The 17,178-nt window shown below is 41.7% G+C and overlaps 2 protein-coding genes across 48 annotated transcripts in view; both read right to left on the bottom strand.

Moving 5' to 3' along the window:
* LOC127009852 (uncharacterized) overlaps positions 1–17,178 on the bottom strand; it is a 46,044-nt gene that overhangs the window by 16,970 nt on the left and 11,896 nt on the right. For 5 of the 47 annotated variants that reach the window (XM_050883273.1, XM_050883267.1, XM_050883250.1 and 2 more), the window contains exons 2-3: positions 5,215–5,277; positions 4,607–4,647 (exon numbers count right to left, since the gene is read on the bottom strand). The gene's annotated coding sequence lies outside the window, so the exon portion shown is untranslated. Of the gene's footprint in view, positions 1–4,606; positions 5,470–17,178 lie in introns of those variants that run through there. The other 42 variants (XM_050883268.1, XM_050883255.1, XM_050883261.1 and 39 more) reach the window with 33 other exon arrangements.
* On the bottom strand, positions 5,465–7,470 carry LOC127010202 (RING finger protein 207-like). The gene has a single exon (XM_050884081.1). The coding sequence runs from the start codon at positions 7,103–7,105 to the stop codon at positions 5,465–5,467; it is 1,641 nt and encodes a 546-aa protein (XP_050740038.1). The 5' UTR covers positions 7,106–7,470.

Genomic DNA, 17,178 nt, shown 5'->3' with positions numbered 1-17,178 from the left:
AACATCATAATGTAATTTTAAAGTTTACCATACATACAGATGGTTTTCTTTAAAGTTTACGTTCTCTTCCACCGCGCACACTCTCTCTCTCTCTCTCTCTCTCTCTCTCTCTCTCTCTCTCTCTCTCTCTCTCTCTCTCTCTCTCTCTCTCTCTCTCTCTCTCTCTCTCTCTCTCTCCACCTCTGGATTTCCTATGACGTCACGGTGGAGGTGCGCGGAGGGGGTGTGCCTAAACTACCTTATAGTATTCCTTTTACCTTGATTTTGGGCACGAGTGAGCAACATACGCTGACGGGATGTAACTTTTCAACGGGAAACTTCAGGAACTTAAGACATTTTGGGCACGACTTAAGCGACAAACCCAGACGGAATCCGACTTATCAACGAGGAAACTTCGGGAACTTAAGACATTTTGAGCACGACTTAGAGACAAACCCAGACGGAATACGACGTATCAAACAGACTAGGAATTTCGAGAACCTAATCGCACTTCACACGCCGCCGAGACAGCAATAAATATGGAAAGACATGCAAGAAAGGAGATATATATTCATGATCGCCTGTACGCTTCACTGAGGAGGACGATAAATATGTAATGGTTTAAAAAAATAAAATAGATAAGTGCTCCTAATAGCCCTTGCAAAGTCGATTGGTATATAAATATTCATAATAATAAAAATAAAAATAAAAGAAAGAGAAAGATGATTAGGAAGAAATGTGGAAGGAAAGAAAACAGAGAGAGAAAGGGAAAGAAAGAAAGAAAAAGGTAGAAGGGAAGAAGATGAGAAGGAAGGAAAAAAGAAGGAAAATAAAGAAAAAAAAAGGATTAGAAAATGGAAGGAAAGAAAGACAGAACGGTAAGGAAAAAAGAAAGATAGTAGGGAAAAAGATAAGGAGGAAAGAAAGAAGATAAGAAAGAAAGAAAAGAAGGAAAAAAGGAAAGATGGAAGGAAAGAAAGACAAAGAGGGAAAGGGAAAGAAAGAGAACGAAGAAAGGAGGATTGTATAGGGCAGAAGATCATTAGGAGAGACGGAAGGAAAGAAAAAAAGAAAAAGGAAAAAAGGAAAGATGGAAGGAAACAAAACAGAGAAAGAGAAAGAAAAAAAGAAAAGATGAGGAAAGAAAGAAGAAAAAAAGAAAAGAGGGAAAAAAGGAAAAGTGGAAGGAAACAAAAACAAAGAGAAAGAAAAAAAAAAGGAGAAAAGGAGGAAAGAAAGAAAAGAGGAAAAAAGTCAAGATGGAAAGAAAGAAAACAAAGAAAGGAGAATTCTATAGGGCAGAAGATCATTAGGAGAGACGGAAGGAAAGGAAGAAAGAAAAGAAAGGAAAAAAGGAAAAATGGAAGGAAACAAAAAGAGGAGAAAAAAAAGAGAAGGAGAAGAGGAGGAGGAAAAAAAAGTAAAGATGGAAAGAAACAAAAACGGGGAAAAAGAGAAAGAAAGAAAACAAAGAAGATGAGAAAGAAAGAAAGAAAAAAAAAGAAGAGGGAAAAAAGGGAAACTGGAAGGAAACAAAAACAAAGAAAGAGAAAGAAAAAAGAAAGGAGACGATGAAGAGGAAAGAAAGAAGAAAAAGAAAAAAAAAGAATAAAAAAAGGAAAGATGGAACGAAACAAAAACAGAGAAAGAGAAAGAAAGAAAAAAATGAAAGGAAGAAGATGAGGAAAGAAATAAGAAAAAGTAAGAAATGAGGGAAAAAGGAAAGATGGAAAGAAACAAAAAAAGAGAGAAAGAGAAAGAAAGAAAAATAAGGTACGTCCCTTCCTCTCTCAGTTCCTCCTTTCTCTCTTTCCCCTTTCCTTCCCTTCTCCATCTTATTCCTTCAAACTCGTCACAGTAACGATAACAACAACAATAGAGATAAAGGTAATGGGAAGCTTTTTGTTGCATCTGTGTCCGTGTGAAGTGACGGTGCTTGAATCTCTCTTGTTTTGCCTCCTCCTCCTCCTCTTCCTTCTCCAAGTCTTTAAGTACCTGAACAAGCTCAGCAACGTTGATCACTCCAAACTCTTCACGCTACAAACTAACCTGAGAACAAGAAACAAAGGAAAAACAATTCAAGCAAAGCGATGCAATACCGACATCGGCAGGAGTTATTTCTCGAATAGGGCTGTTCGCCACTGGAACAGCCTCCCTGCAGAAGTGGTTAGCGCAGAGAGCATCAACTCCTTCAAGAAATGCATTGATCGCCACTTTGCTGCAACGGGTGTGAACTGAACGTTCCCAAGAGTAGGTACACAAGTGCTTTAATCCTTCCCTGCAAGCCACTCCTATGGCAAACGGATTGATTAAATCACTGAAAGCAGGCAGCCTAGTAAAGAGACAACAGGCTTTCTGCTGCCTGCTAGTCCATGTTTCCATGTTTTCCTCCTCCTCCTCCTCCTCAGTAAAAGGTGATTCTTCCTCATTAAAGGTGACCAATAACGATGAGTAATGTGCTCTCTCTCTCTCTCTCTCTCTCTCTCTCTCTCTCTCTCTCTCTCTCTCTCTCTCTCTCTCTCTCTCTCTCTCTCTCTCTCTCTCTCTCTCTCTCTCTCTCTCTCTCTCTCTCTCTCTCTCTCTCTCTCTCTCTCTCTCTCTCTCTCTTTAAAATGACAATGAATAGGAAAACAAATCAAATGAAACACACACACACACACGAGAGAGAGAGAGAGAGAGAGAGAGAGAGAGAGAGAGAGAGAGAGAGAGAGAGAGAGAGAGAGAGAGAGAGAGAGTTAGTTAGTTAGTTAGTTAGTTAGTTAGTTAGTTAGTTAGTTAGTTAGTTAGTTAGTTAGTTAGTTGGTTAGTTGGTTAGTTGGTTAGTTGGTTAGTTGGTTAGTTGGTTAGTTGGTTAGTTGGTTAGTTGGTTAGTTGGTTAGTTGGTTAGTTGGTTAGTTGGTTAGTTGGTTAGTTGGTTAGTTGGTTTTAGTTGGTTTTGGTTGGTTGGTTAGTTGGTTTTAGTTAGTTGGTTTTGGTTGGTTGGTTGGTTGGTTTTAGTTGGTTGGTTGGTTGGTTTTGGTTGGTTGGTTGGTTGGTTTGGTTGGTTAGTTGGTTGGTTGGTTTTTGGTTAGTTGGTTGGTTGGTTTTGGTTGGTTGGTTGGTTGGTTTGGTTTGGTTGGTTTGGTTGGTTGGTTGGTTGGTTTTGGTTGGTTTTGGTTGGTTGGTTGGTTGGTTTGGTTAGTTGGTTTGGTTGGTTTTGGTTGGTTGGTTGGTTGGTTTGGTTGGTTTGGTTGGTTGGTTAGTTGGTTTTAGTTGGTTGGTTGGTTGGTTTTGGTTAGTTGGTTAGTTGGTTTTAGTTGGTTGGTTTTAGTTGGTTGGCTGGTTTAGTTAGTTAGTTAGTTTTAGTTAGTTAGTTAGTTTTAGTTAGTTAGTTAGTTAGTTTTAGTTAGTTAGTTAGTTAGTTTTAGTTAGTTAGTTAGTTTTAGTTAGTTAGTTAGTTAGTTTTAGTTAGTTAGTTAGTTAGTTTTAGTTAGTTAGTTAGTTTTAGTTAGTTTTAGTTAGTTAGTTCCTACACAGAACAGCAGAGCACAGGAAAGAATACAGTGAGCCTTGTGGGTTGCGTACACGACACAGCTCATCACAACACAGGAACGTCGCCTTGAACTCACACAGAACAGGAACCACGGAAACAACAGGAACAAGCAAAGAGGTTGAGGTTGTTGGCCGCAGCAGGTGACCAGGTATTGGCCTTGAGCTGCCGGAAACTAGGTAGTCCGTGTTGTACTGGGCAAGGATAGGGCAGACTTTTTCATCAAGTAGATTTACGTAATGCACAAAACACCACACTGGCTGTTACAAGGATGCCCCAAGAAACTAACACACTACATCAAGTATATATGTAGTGCACAAAACACCACACTGGCTGTTACAAGGATGCCCCAAGAAACTAACACATTACATCAAGTATATAATGTAGTGCACAAAACACCACACTGGCTGTTACAAAGATGCCCCAAGAAACTAACACACTACATCAAGTATATAATGTAGTGCACAAAACACCACACTGGCTGTTACAAGGATGCCCCAAGAAACTAACACACTACATCAAGTATATATGTAGTGCACAAAACATCACACTGGCTGTTACAAAGATGCCCCAAGAAACTAACACACTACATCAAGTATATATGTAGTGCACAAAACATCACACTGGCTGTTACAAAGATGCCCCAAGAAACTAACACACTACATCAAGAGTTTATGTAGTGCACGAAACATCACACTGGCTGTTACAAGGATGCCCCAAGAAACTAACACACTACATCAAGTGTTTATGAAGTGCACGAAACATCACACTGGCTGCTGCAAGGATGCCCCAAGAAACTAACACATTACATCAAGTGATTATGTAGTGCACAAAACATCACACTGGCTGTTACAAGGATGACCCAAGAAACTAACACATTACATCAAGTGTTTATGAAGTGCACAAAACATCACACTGGCTGTTACAAGGATGCCCCAAGAAACTAACACACTACATCAAGTGTTTATGAAGTGCACAAAACATCACACTGGCTGCTACAAGGATGCCCCAAGAAACTAACACATTACATCAAGTGTTTATGAAGTGCACGAAACTTCACGCAAAATATCACCCAGGATGTTACATGAATTCAACCAAATATTGACCTCACAACACCACGCCACAGTCACCTCCATAACCTTGCTGTGGTGGTGGTGGTGGTGGTGGCCATTACCCTCACAACACCACGCCACAGTCACCTCCATAACCTTGCTGTGGTGGTGGTGGTGGTGGTGGTGGCCATTACCCTCACAACACCACGCCACAGTCACCTCCATAACCTTGCTGTGGTGGTGGTGGTGGTGGTGGTGGCCATTACCCTCACAACACCACGCCACAGTCACCTCCATAACCTTGCTGTGGTGGTGGTGGTGGTGGTGGCCATTACCCTCACAACACCACACCACAGTCACCTCCATAACCTTGCTGTGGTGGTGGTGGTGGTGGTGGTGGCCATTACCCTCACAACACCACACCACAGTCACCTCCATAACCTTGCTGTGGTGGTGGTGGTGGTGGTGGACATTACCCTCACAACACCACGCCACAGTCACCTCCATAACCTTGCTGTGGTGGTGGTGGTGGTGGTGGTGGCCATTACCCTCACAACACCACGCCACAGTCACCTCCATAACCTTGCTGTGGTGGTGGTGGTGGTGGTGGTGGCCATTACCCTCTCAACACCACACCACAGTCACCTCCATAACCTTGCTGTGGTGGTGGTGGTGGTGGTGGTGGCCATTACCCTCACAACACCACGCCACAGTCACCTCCATAATCTTGCTGTGGTGGTGGTGGTGGTGGTGGTGGTGGTCATTACCCTCACAACACCACGCCACAGTCACCTCCATAATCTTGCTGTGGTGGTGGTGGTGGTGGTCATTACCCTCACAACACCACGCCACAGTCACCTCCATAATCTTGCTGTGGTGGTGGTGGTGGTGGTGGTGGTGGCCATTACCCTCTCAACAATACGCCACAGTCCGCCACAGTCACCTCCTTAATGTCCCTGTGTCGGGCTGCTTCGGCCACCACGTGCAGTCCGTCCACCACCTCACCGAAGACACGAGGACACCCACCACCATCCTGACAGTCTCTGGTGCGGATGCCAAACTTACCATTCTCACCCCGGGTACGGCCAGTCCACACCAGCCCCAACACATCCCCCGCCCGGCCTGACTTCCGGTACTCACCCTCACCAAGGCCAGGCAGCAGGACGGATGATCCACTACCATCGTTACTCTCGTAGTCCCCGCCCATCACAAACTCTCCCTCCTCCCCCTTCTTTTCGACATGGAACAACCTGGTGTTTACGTAGGAAGGACCGCGCTGCCCCGTGCACAACAGTATGAACTGTCTGCCCCGCGGGGTGTCGGGGCTCAGATGAATTTGGACCCGCCGCGGCGCCCTGCCCGGCCAGGACAGGTCCACGAACACCGTGCAGGGGGGGGAGGGCGGCACAACCTCGCTCACCTGCAGGGTTGCCGCGCCCCGTGGCGGGGGATGGTCCTTCAGGGCGTGGAGGCACAGCTGGCCGGCTTCAAGGCTTATTCTTGCGTGTCGGCGCTGACCTTCCGCCTGGTGGACAGCAAACACCCGGCCAGCCTCCAGCATTCGCCTGGCGGGCTGCGTCAGGCTGCGGAGGTCCTCGGCCGTCAAGCTCCCTGTCCAGATGAGGTGCAGTCTCTCCATGACGGTGGAGTCTGGGTCTGCCTGGGGCCTGGGTTCCTCTGTAGCAAGTGTTTCCAGAGCTGCCTGGACAGCCTCCAGGGCTGCACTAGATGCCACGTTCACCTTCCTGGCGGTGGTGACGGTGCTGGCATCAGGAAAACCTTCTTGGCACTCCTTCACTGCCTGCTCTGCCTCGCCAGTGCAACGAAACACTTCACTCACCGCCGCGCCTACTTCTTGCTCTGTTGTAAGGGTGCGCAACGTCTCCAGCACGGCCTGCAGCCCCTGCTCCCCCTTCTTCAGCTCCTCCTCCTTGGCCACCGCACGGGACTCTTCCTGCTGCAGGAGCTCCCTGGCACTCCTGCTCTGGTCTACCAGTCCCAGGAGCCTGTCCTCCAGCTGCTGCTGCCGCTTGCCCCAGCCTGCCAGGGTCGTCTGGTACTGGTTCAGCTGCGACTGAGCCTCCCGGCAGGCGGTGATGGCGGCCACAACTGTGGCCTCCTGTTCCTGCAGGAAGGAACGCATTTTCTTGGAGAGACCCGCCGCCTCCTTCTTGCAACCCGCCCCTGCTGCTGCTCCTTCCCCTTCCCCGGCACTGGGTGGCGGCGAGGCTGCTGCTGCTGCTGCCACCTCAGCGTCTCTCATCATCCTTATGAGGCCCTCAATAACATAGCTGACAGGGAACTGACCTCCCTCGGGCACGGTGTGGCTGACGCGGCACTCTGGGCAGGCAACACGGTCCTGCTCCTCCAGCTGATATATGCACAGCGTGCAGACAGTGTGGCCACAGGGCAGGGTGCGCGGCCGCTGCTCGGTGCCATCATAGCCTGTCATGCACACTGGACACTCCGCAGGGCTGCCGGCAGTGTTCATGTTCTTCACCTGTCCCTGTCCTGCCTTCCTGCCTCCCCTCCCTGCAGCCTCCATGACGCTGGTGGTGGTGGTGGTGGTGGTGAGGGGCTGTGATGGTCTGACACACACTCCTCGCCGTGGCAGTGTTCCGTGAGGTGGTCACGGGCGTGGTGGGCGGACACTCTTCTTTAGGGCGGCACGGTTCTGCCTGGGAGTGGCTGTCGCTGAGTGCTGCTCACGACTGTCACTGTTCTGATAGTCTCCAAGGAGATAATCAAAACACTGATCGTCTCCAAGGCGACTATCACTACAGCCTTGGTGCGTCTGTGCTGATGATCGTGTGAGGCGGCGAGGGGAGGGAGAGACACGAGCTTGAACTATTGAGTCCTTCACTCAGCTCGACCTGCCATCTGGTGGCCCTCGTGGAACTACCAATAAAATCATGCATGCGTACTTTGTCAAATAAATTTTCGTTAGTATTTAGAAATGACAGACCTTTCTCATAGCTACGGTACAGAGACAACTGACTTACTAGTAGTATTTAAGAAACGGAGACAAGTAAGAAATATAAAATTAAAATATATATTTTTCCCTCATAAACAATCGTCACATGCTATATGCTGTTCTTTTAAAGTTCCATACAGTCAGTGTAATATTATAAGATGCTAAAGATGTAAGTATTATAATTTAAATTATAAATAAGAAATAAGTTTAACATTTGCTGGCGGCAGCGTGCAATATGTTTAGCAGCAGTGTGAACACCCTCCCGTGCACTGATTGGAGGGACAGAGGAAGGCATCGTGTGTGGGCAGCGTTTTGCCAACCTTAGAAATGTTGAGTGGCAGAATTTCGAGACCTTCAACCACTACTTGCAGGAGATTAAGAGCATGACGCCATTGTTGGGCTTGTTTGGCTTCTCTTTTCTTGCATGAAGGAAATATTTAGCCAGGAGCATACACTGATGCCTTCCTGTTAACCACGGGATGGAGTGTTGTCGGATATATCGATGAATGCTCTCATTTTGCCAACAGTGTTCATTATAACGACATGAATAATGTACAGCACTCAGATTTTGTGTGTAAACATGATAGTGACCATTACAACTCTGACATGTTGCTAGTTTGGTGCAGAAATAATGTCAATTAGGAGAGAGAGAGAGAGAGAGAGAGAGAGAGAGAGAGAGAGAATAAGAACTTTATTCTCATTGTTACAATGGTTATTCTTTTACATGAGACTTACGCTTACGAGAACATTAAAATGAAGTTAATACACAAATGAAAACACCTATATTAAAATTGAGTTAAACAACATTCGTGAGTTATAAGGTAAAAAGTATTAAACATAAAAAGCTAAAACGTTATCATCATAAAAGGTTAAAGTATACTTTAAAGTGTTATGATCAGAGTATGAGTAAGATGTAGTCAGACAACATAACATAAAATGGTGAGGCAGTCGAAGTGAAAGTGTAAAAAAAGTCGACTGATCTAAAACAGTGGAACATGTCATGTAATATTCACATTTCAAATTGTTTGTTGAAAAGATGTATCTTCAGACGTGTTTTAAAAGTGTTAAGGCAGGAAGTATTTTTTACGTTGTTAGGAAAGCTGTTCCATAGTGTGGGTCCGGCAACTTGGAGGGACTTGGTGCCCAAGTTAGTGCTGCACATGGGGACGTAGAGCTGTTCAGATTGCCTCGTGCTGACATTGTGGCTGTGCCTCTCGCCCACTGTTGGCAGTGGGAACGCCCAATTAGGAACTTTTTTATTAATGAGTTTGTAGATAATTACTCCGATTTCAAAATTATGTTTCTGTTTTATTTTGAGCCAGCCAAGTTCTTTGATAAATGGAGTAGCGTGTTCACTCCTGGGAGCTCCTCCAAGTGCTACCTTTGCTGCAAAATTTTGTAGTTTTTGCACGCGATGTATTTGAGAAGCATTAGTAGCTCCCCAGATATTGATCCCATAATTAATTATACTCATGACTAATGATTGAATGACAGAAATTCTTGTTGTTTTATTAAAGTGTTCCCTTATTCTATTAACGTGCATAATTGTTGCGTATACTTTTTTGCTCATCTCGGAGATATGTGCATCAAACAATAAGTGGCTGTAAAGTAAACGCCCAGGTTCTTAAGAGATGAACTGGGAGTGATAACGTTCCCGTCCACCTGCATGTGAGTGTCGGGAGGAGTCTGTGAGAGGAGCCGCCTTGTTCCAATGAACATGCACTGCGTCTTTTGTGCATTTAACAGTAGACCAATCTTATTAAAGTATTTTTTTGCAAGTTTAACAGTTTCTTCTCCTTTACGTATCATGTTGTTTATGTAACCACTGTGGATAAACTGGGTGTCGTCAGCATACTGGATTATTTGGCAGTTCGAGAAATAGCGCCAAAGGTCGTTTACATATATAATACATAAAATTGGACCAAGTACTGATCCTTGAGGCACACCGTAGGACATGCTGGAGCTGTCAGACATACTGTTATTTATCCGCACCGACTGTGTTCTATCATTTATGTAATTCTGGAACCAGAAGGAATCTATGTTCATGTTGAGGCACTTGCTTAGCAATATCTCGTGACTGACACTGTCGAAAGCTTTAGATAAATCGCAAAGGGTGATTAAATAAATTTTCTTGTTGTCCATATTTGCGTAAAGTTCGTTAGTTAGTTTTAATAAAGCAATATTAGTGGACAGATTGAGTCTGAAACCATGTTGTGTTTTGCTGAGCAGATTATTTGTTTCTAGGTATAAGGTAAGCTGAGGTGCAACTATTTTTTCAGTTACCTTAGAAAGAATGGGTAGGAGAGATATGGGACGGTAGTTACTAGGTTCGTTTTCATTGCCAGACTTAAACATAGGTATTACAATGGAGTGCTTCCACGGTGTGGGGAAAACTCCAGTCACAATTGAGGTGTTTATGATGCAAGTAATCTGTGCAATGATGACGGGAAGGGCGTCTTTTAAAAATTTGAAAGGGATACCGTCTGATCCGTAAGAGCCGCTATTATTCATGTGTTTGATAGCTAGTTATTGTTTCCCAGCTTGTGGGTTCAGGTCGAAACATATGTGAATTACTTTGTGAATTAATGCCATGTCTAAAATTTGTGTGTAATGGTCGTAGTATTAAAACTGCATCACTTAAGTTCTGTTGAGATTTTTCAAATGTACATTTACCCACTTGAGCAAAATAAGTATTAAAATGACCAGCTGTCACTTCATTGTTATGTGTAGTCTTTGCTGTGTTCTTGCTGCCAGGAATCAGTTCTCTAATAATCTTCCAGGTGGCTCTACTGTTACCTCTGTTATTTTCTAGTTTGCTGTTATAGTTAGAGAGAGAGAGAGAGAGAGAGAGAGAGAGAGAGAGAGAGAGAGAGAGAGAGAGAGAGAGAGAGAGAGAGAGAGAGAGAGAGAGAGATTTACATAGATTTACATAGATTTACATAGAAAATCAGACCACACAGACCCCATGGTCCAGACTTGGTGGTCTGTCCTTAAACCTAATTGATTTTACATTAATCAGAAGACTCCAAAACGTTGCATTTCTACTCTAGTTGATATTAAGTTGAAGGAAGTGACGGTCGAGCTTATTTTTGAAGGAGTCAATCGTGTTACACTGGACCACTGACGGTGGAAGCTTATTCCATTCTCGCACTACAACGTTGGTGAAGAAAAATTTGGTGCAGTCTGAATTTACTTGTCTACATCTGAGTTTTACGCCATTGTTCCTCGTGCGCAAAGTGTCATCTATCATAAACAATGTTGATCTGTCTACATTCGTGAAACCATTAAGTAATTTAAAACATTCGATCAGTTTTCCTCGGAGGCGACGTTTCAAGAGAGAACATGTTAAGGTGAAAGCCTTTCTTCGTAGGATTTGTTGCGCAAGGAAGGGATCATTTTCGTTGCCCGACGCTGAACACCTTCTAATTTAGCAATATCCTTTGCATGGTGGGGAGACCAAAACTGTACCGCATATTCCAAGTGGGGTCTGACTAAACTGTTGTAGAGCGGTAGTATTACATCTTTATTCTTGAATACAAAGTTTCTTTTAATGAAGCCCAACATTCTGTTCGCTTTATTTGCTGCATCGATGCATTGCTGTGAGAATTTGAGGTTTGACGCGATTTTTGACGCCCAAGTCTTTGACGCATTGAACGCTTTTGAGTTTAACGCCGCGCATTTCGTATTCGAACTTCTTATTCCTCGTTCCAACTTGAAGGACCTGGCACTTGTCTACGTTAAAGGGCATCTCCCATCTATCCGACCAAGCTGAAATTTTGTGCAAATCCTCTTGGAGGCTTTGCCTGTCTTCGTCAGTGAGAACCGAGTTGCCAATCTTTGTGTCGTCTGCAAATTTACTAATGCGGTTATTGAGTCCAACATCCACGTCGTTGATGTAAATAATGAAGAGCACTGGGCCAGGACCGAGCCTGAGGGACGCCACTAGTGACAGGCGCCCACTCTGAGTTAAATCCGTCGATCACTACTCTTTGTTGTCTGTTGCTCAACCAATTCGCGATCCATTGGTATACTTGACCGTAAATACCTATTTGCTTTAATTTGTAAAGTAATTGATGATGCGGGACTTTTTCAAACGCTTTCTGGAAATCAAGATAGACTACGTCCAGTGATTTGGTTACTTCATAAACAGTGAAGAGGTCGTTATAAAAGGTTAATAGGTTTGATAGGCAGGATCTTTTTTTTCGGAAGCCATGTTGTGAGTCCCCAATCAATGAGTGGCTTTCAAGGTAATTCACAATTTTGTCTCTAATTATGCCCTCAAGTAGCTTACCTACAACCGAAGTTAGACTAATGGGCCTGTAATTACCTGGTACTTTTTTGTCTCCTTTCTTGAAAATCGGTGTCACGTTAGCCTTTTTCCAATCTGAAGGGACGATGCCTTGTCGCAAGGACATATTGAATACGGTTGTGAGGGAGGAGAGTATTTCGCTCTTTGTTTCTTTCAGCAGAGTTGGATATACTTTGTCAGAGAGAGAGAGAGAGAGAGAGAGAGAGAGAGAGAGAGAGAGAGAGAGAGAGAGAGAGAGAGAGAGAGAAAGGAAAATACAAAGAACCATGAAAGAAAAAAAGGAGGAAGGAAATAAAGACAGAGGGAGAGAAAGGGAGGGAAAAAAAGAAAGAAGGAAAGTATGAAAGAAAGGAAAGGAAAGAAAGACAGTAGAAAATAAAGAAATATTTAGAAAGAATGAGAAAAAAAGAAGGAAAGAAGGAAAGCAAAAAGGAGAAAGAAGGAAGGAAAGAAAGAAGATTAAAAAGAAAGAAGGAAATAAGGAAGGGAAGAAAGAATGGAATAGAGAGAAAGAATAAGAACAAAAGAAGGAAAGAAGAAAAGCAAAAAGTAGACAGGAAGGAAGGAAAGAAAGACGGTAAAATAGAAAGAAGGAAAAAAGGAAGGGAAGAAAGAATAGAATAGAGAGAAAGAATAAGAAAGAAGGAAGGAAAGTACTAAAAAAAGAAGGAAGGAAGGAAGGAAAGAAAGAAAGAAAGACAGTAAAATAGAAAGAAGGAGGGGAAGAATGAAAAAGACAATAAAGAGATAAAAAAGATAGACAGACAAACAAACAGAGACAGACAGAGAATGAAACAGTGACGACTTTTCCCCCGCAAATAATAGCACACACATTTTTTAAGCTTTTCCGCGTGTGCTTTCTGTTCTGTAATTTGTTTTGAGAATGCAATATTAATCATTTACATAATTACGGTGCTCTCTCGGCCAGTTGTTTTCTCTGCTGCAATGTACGTTTAAAAGCCTTCTAGCCAGTCGTTTTAGTATAACTGCAACATGTTTTATACTTGTAATTTAATGTATGTATATATGATAACACGCCTCCTGTGCTGTTTCAACTTTCTTCTTCTGTATTTATTATTCAAGCATTTTTAAATCACTTTTCTTTTTTTTTCTTTTCCGTTTTCTAATCTTGTTTTTTCTTTTATTTTTAGCCATGTCTAACTTTCCTATTCTTTTTATTCATTTTTCACCCATTTTTAACTTTTCTATTCTTTTTTTTCAATCATATCTAACTTTCTTTTTCTTATGTATTTTTTTTCCTTTGTCTAATCTTTTTCTTTTTTGTTTATTTTTTCAGCCATGTCTAACTTTCCTATTCATTTTACCTACTTTTCACTCATTTTTAACTTTATTTTTCTCCTTTTTATTTATTTTTCAAGCACTTTTAATCACTTTTTTTTTGTATTATTTTCTTTTTCCTTTTTTAACTTTATTTTTTTTTTCTTTTAGCCATGTCTAACTCTCCTATTTACTTTATTTATTTTTCGCCCATTTCCATCTTTCTTTTTCTTTCGTATTTTTTTCTTTTCCTTTTTTAACTTTATTTTCTCTTTTTAACTTTATTATTATTCTTTATTTATTTCTCACCCTTTTTAACACACCTATTTTTCACACATCTAACCTAATTTTTTCTTTTTGTATTTTTTTCTTTTTGCCTTTTGCTTTTTTGTATTAACTTTTCAGCCATGTCTACTTTCCTTTTCATTTTTCTTCAATTTTTCATACATTTTAACTTTCCTATTCCTAACTTTTCTGTATTTTTTCTTTCCCATTTTCTTATGTATATATTTTGCCATCCTTATTCTTCTCCTCTAACTTAACAGTTCTTTTCATTTTTTCTTCTTTACATTTCTAACTCATTTATCACCACGCAGTTTTTTTTTCATTTCTCAAACTCATTTCTTCATCAGTATTTTCTTTCTTTTCATTTCTATCTTTTTTGCCTTTTTCTTTCATATTTTTCTAACTCATTTTCTTTATCAATGTTCTCTTCTTCCACTTCTAAGTCATTTATTTATTTTTACTGTAGCGAAATGGGAAAGAGAAGGAAAGCAAGGAAAAAATAGTGAATGAAAAGGAAGAGAAAAAATGGGAAACAAAAAGAAAATAAAGAAAAAGAAGAGAACCGGCAAAAAGATGGGAAGGACAGGAAAAAAACAAGAAAACAGAGGAAAGGAGAAAGGAAGGATAAGCAAAAAACAATAGGAAAGAGAGGAAAAGCAAGGAAGCAAAAAAGAAAACTAAAAGAAAGAAGAAAAACGAGAAAAATAAGATTGGTAAGAGAGGAAAGGAATGAAAGGGGAAAGAAAGGACAATAGGAAAGAGAGGAAAAGCAAGGAGGCAAAAAAGAAAACTAAAAGAAAGAAGAAAAACGAGAAAAATAAGATTGGTAAGAGAAAAAAATGAAAAAAGGGGAAACAAAGGACAATAGGAAAGAGAAGAAAAGCAAGGAAGCAAAAAAGAAGACAAAAAGAAAGAAGAAAAACGAGAAAAAAAGATTGGTAAGAGAGGAAAGGAAAGAAAGGGGAAACAAAGGACAATAGGAAAGAGAGGAAAAAGCAAGGAAGCAAAAATGAAAACAAAAGGAAAGAAGAAAAACGAGAAAAAAAGATTGTTAAGAGAGGAAAGGAAAAAGAGATACAAGGGAAAGAAGAACAAGGGAAGAGGAAGAAATAGAGTAGAAATAAATAAAGAACGAACTGAGACAAACACGGTTAAGTCATTACGAGCTATTAGTTGTGAGCGATGTTAACAGTGATACGGATTATACTGAACACTAGCTACGACATCTTTATCTTTATCCTTCTTCTTTTTCTTCCTCCAAATCTATCTTCACCTACCACTGCCACCTTCTCCTCCTTCTCCCAACTCCTTTCTTCCTTCTTTTTTCTTTCTTTCTTTCCTTTTTTTCTTCCTCTTATTTTTCTTCTTCTTTTCTTCTTACTCCCCTTTCTTCTTCCAAATCTATCCTCCTCCTCCTCCTTGCAACTCCTTTCCTCCTTCTTTTTTCTTTCTTTCTTTCCTTTTTTTCTTATTTCTTTCTCTTACTTTTCTTCTCTTAAACTTCTTCCTCTTACTCCCCTTTCTTCTTTCAAATCTATCCTCCTCCTCCTCCTTGCAACTCCTTTCCTTCTCGTTTTTTCTTTCTTTCTTTCCTTTTTTTCTTATTTCTTCCTCTTACTTTTCTTCTCTTTAGCTTCCTTTCTTACTCCTCTTTCTTCCTCCAAATTTATCTTCACCAAACATTGCCACCTCCTCCTCCTTCTCCCGACTTATTTCCTCCTCTTTTTTCTTTGTTTCCTTTCCTATTTTCTTATTTCTTTCTCGTATTTTTCTTCTCTTTAGCTTCTTCCTATTTCTTACTCCTCCTCCTTCTTACAACTCCTTTCCTCTTCTTTTTTCTTTCTTTTCTTTGTTATTTTCTTATTTCTTCCTCTTTCTTAATTTTCCCCTCGTTAGCTTCTTCCTCTTTCTTACTTCTCTTTCTTCCTCCAAATTTATCTTCTACCATGCCACCTTCACCTCCTTTCCTTTCCTCTTCTCTTTTCTTTCTCTCCTTTCGTGTTTGCTCCTTTTCCTTTTTCTTATTTTCCTTCTCCAGCTCCTTTCCTTCTTTTGCCTCCTTCCTTTTACTCTTCTTATTCTTCCTCTTCTTTTCTCCTCTTTTTCATTTTCTTCCCGTCAAAATTTTCGTATGTTTTCCTCTCTTATTTTATTTTTCTTTAGCTTTTTCCTCTTTCTTATTCCTATTTCCTTTTCCGAATTTATCTTCTACCATCGCCTCCTCCACCTCCTCCTCCTCCTCCTCCTCCTCCCTCTTCTTCTCTTTTTCTTTTCTTTTTTCTTCATTTCTTTTTTTTTCTTTCTTTTTCCTATTTTCCTTCTCTTTTGCTTCTTCCTCCTTCTTACTCATATTTCTTCCTCCAAATTTATCTTCTACTATCGCCAGCACCTCCTCCTCCCTCTTCTCTTTTTTATTCTTTTCTTTCACGTATTTGTATTTTTTCTTCATATTTTTCTTATCTTGGTTTGTTCCCCTTCCTTCCCTTCCAGTGCAAAGTATCCTTCCTCTTCTTCTTTTATCTCTTCCTCCTCCTCCCTCCTCTTTTCCTTTTCATTTCTTTCTTATTATCTCGATTTTTCATCTCTCTTATTTCCTTCCCTTTACTTTCTCCTGAATCTCTCCCTTCCTCTACTTACCCTTCCTCTTCGTCCCTTACCTACTCCGGCCATTCCTCCTCCTCCTCCTCCTCCTCCTCCTCCTCCTCCTGCTCCTCCTCCTCCTCCTCTTCCTCCTCCTCCTCCTCCTCCTCCTCCTCCTCCTGGTTCTCTTAGTGGCTATTGGTCGTATGGTAATTAGCAAGCAGCATTAGGTAGTGATTGATATGCAAGTCTAATTATATCGTGATTAATATAGTGTAATGGTACCCTCGTCTACTCGAGCCTCGAAGCGCGCCATCACACATCACCACTTCACCACTTCACCAATAACCAACTCACGCACGAATCCTCGAAGCTCCAGCCGCACCAAGCGCATTCACTCAAGGACTCGTGACTCCACACCGAGGCTTCACCCATCATTCAATTGAATATCACGAAGCCTCACACTTCGCGGACTCGTCTCGCCCGCCGAGGTTATAAATAGACCTCCACAAACTAACCCCGGCAGTCTCATCCCTGGTAGCTCACATACCGAGGACGCAAGAACTTTTCAACTTACCGTGAGCTAAACCAGGGTTCACCACGGGGTCTGACACACGCATACCCATTCTCACTTGCATATATATTTGTATTCCTTATGTGTAATTCTCAACTCTAAACTAAAACACCTCAGTGAACTAATATTTCGCTCCACATTTGTAAATCTTGTTTGGTTCCTCAAAGATAATTTTCATACTTCGTTCCTTATGTGTAATTGTAACTAATAACTAATCACCTCAGTGAACCAAACCACCTACTCTTGTCGTTGCCTATTGTCATATGTTCTAATTGTCTTATTAGGTGGTTTTAATAAGTAAAACTGTACCATTTGCTTTCACTTAAACTTACAATTATGTTATGTCCCAGTTAGCTATCTATTCAACACAAAGCAACCCCTAGACGTCAGTTAGCTGTTTTCATAACAATAGATTGGTTGAGATTTCTTTTTGGGGCAGAGTGGAGTTATGGCCCTCGTAGTGAAAGCCTGAGCGTGCCACTACGGTCTTGTTGCAGTCAGTCAGTCAGTCGTTCAGTTAGTCACGTAGTCAGTCAGTCCTTCGCCTTGCTAGTTAGTCAGTCAGTGAGTCAGTCATTTAGTCAGTCAGTTATTCGGTTTGCTAGTTAGTTAGTCGGT

The sequence above is a fragment of the Eriocheir sinensis genome, chromosome 42 (assembly GCF_024679095.1).
Source record: "Eriocheir sinensis breed Jianghai 21 chromosome 42, ASM2467909v1, whole genome shotgun sequence".
Taxonomy (NCBI): Eukaryota; Metazoa; Arthropoda; class Malacostraca; order Decapoda; family Varunidae; genus Eriocheir; species Eriocheir sinensis.
Note: the sequence above shows the minus strand (reverse complement) of the source record. Positions and strands in the feature narration are given on the sequence as shown.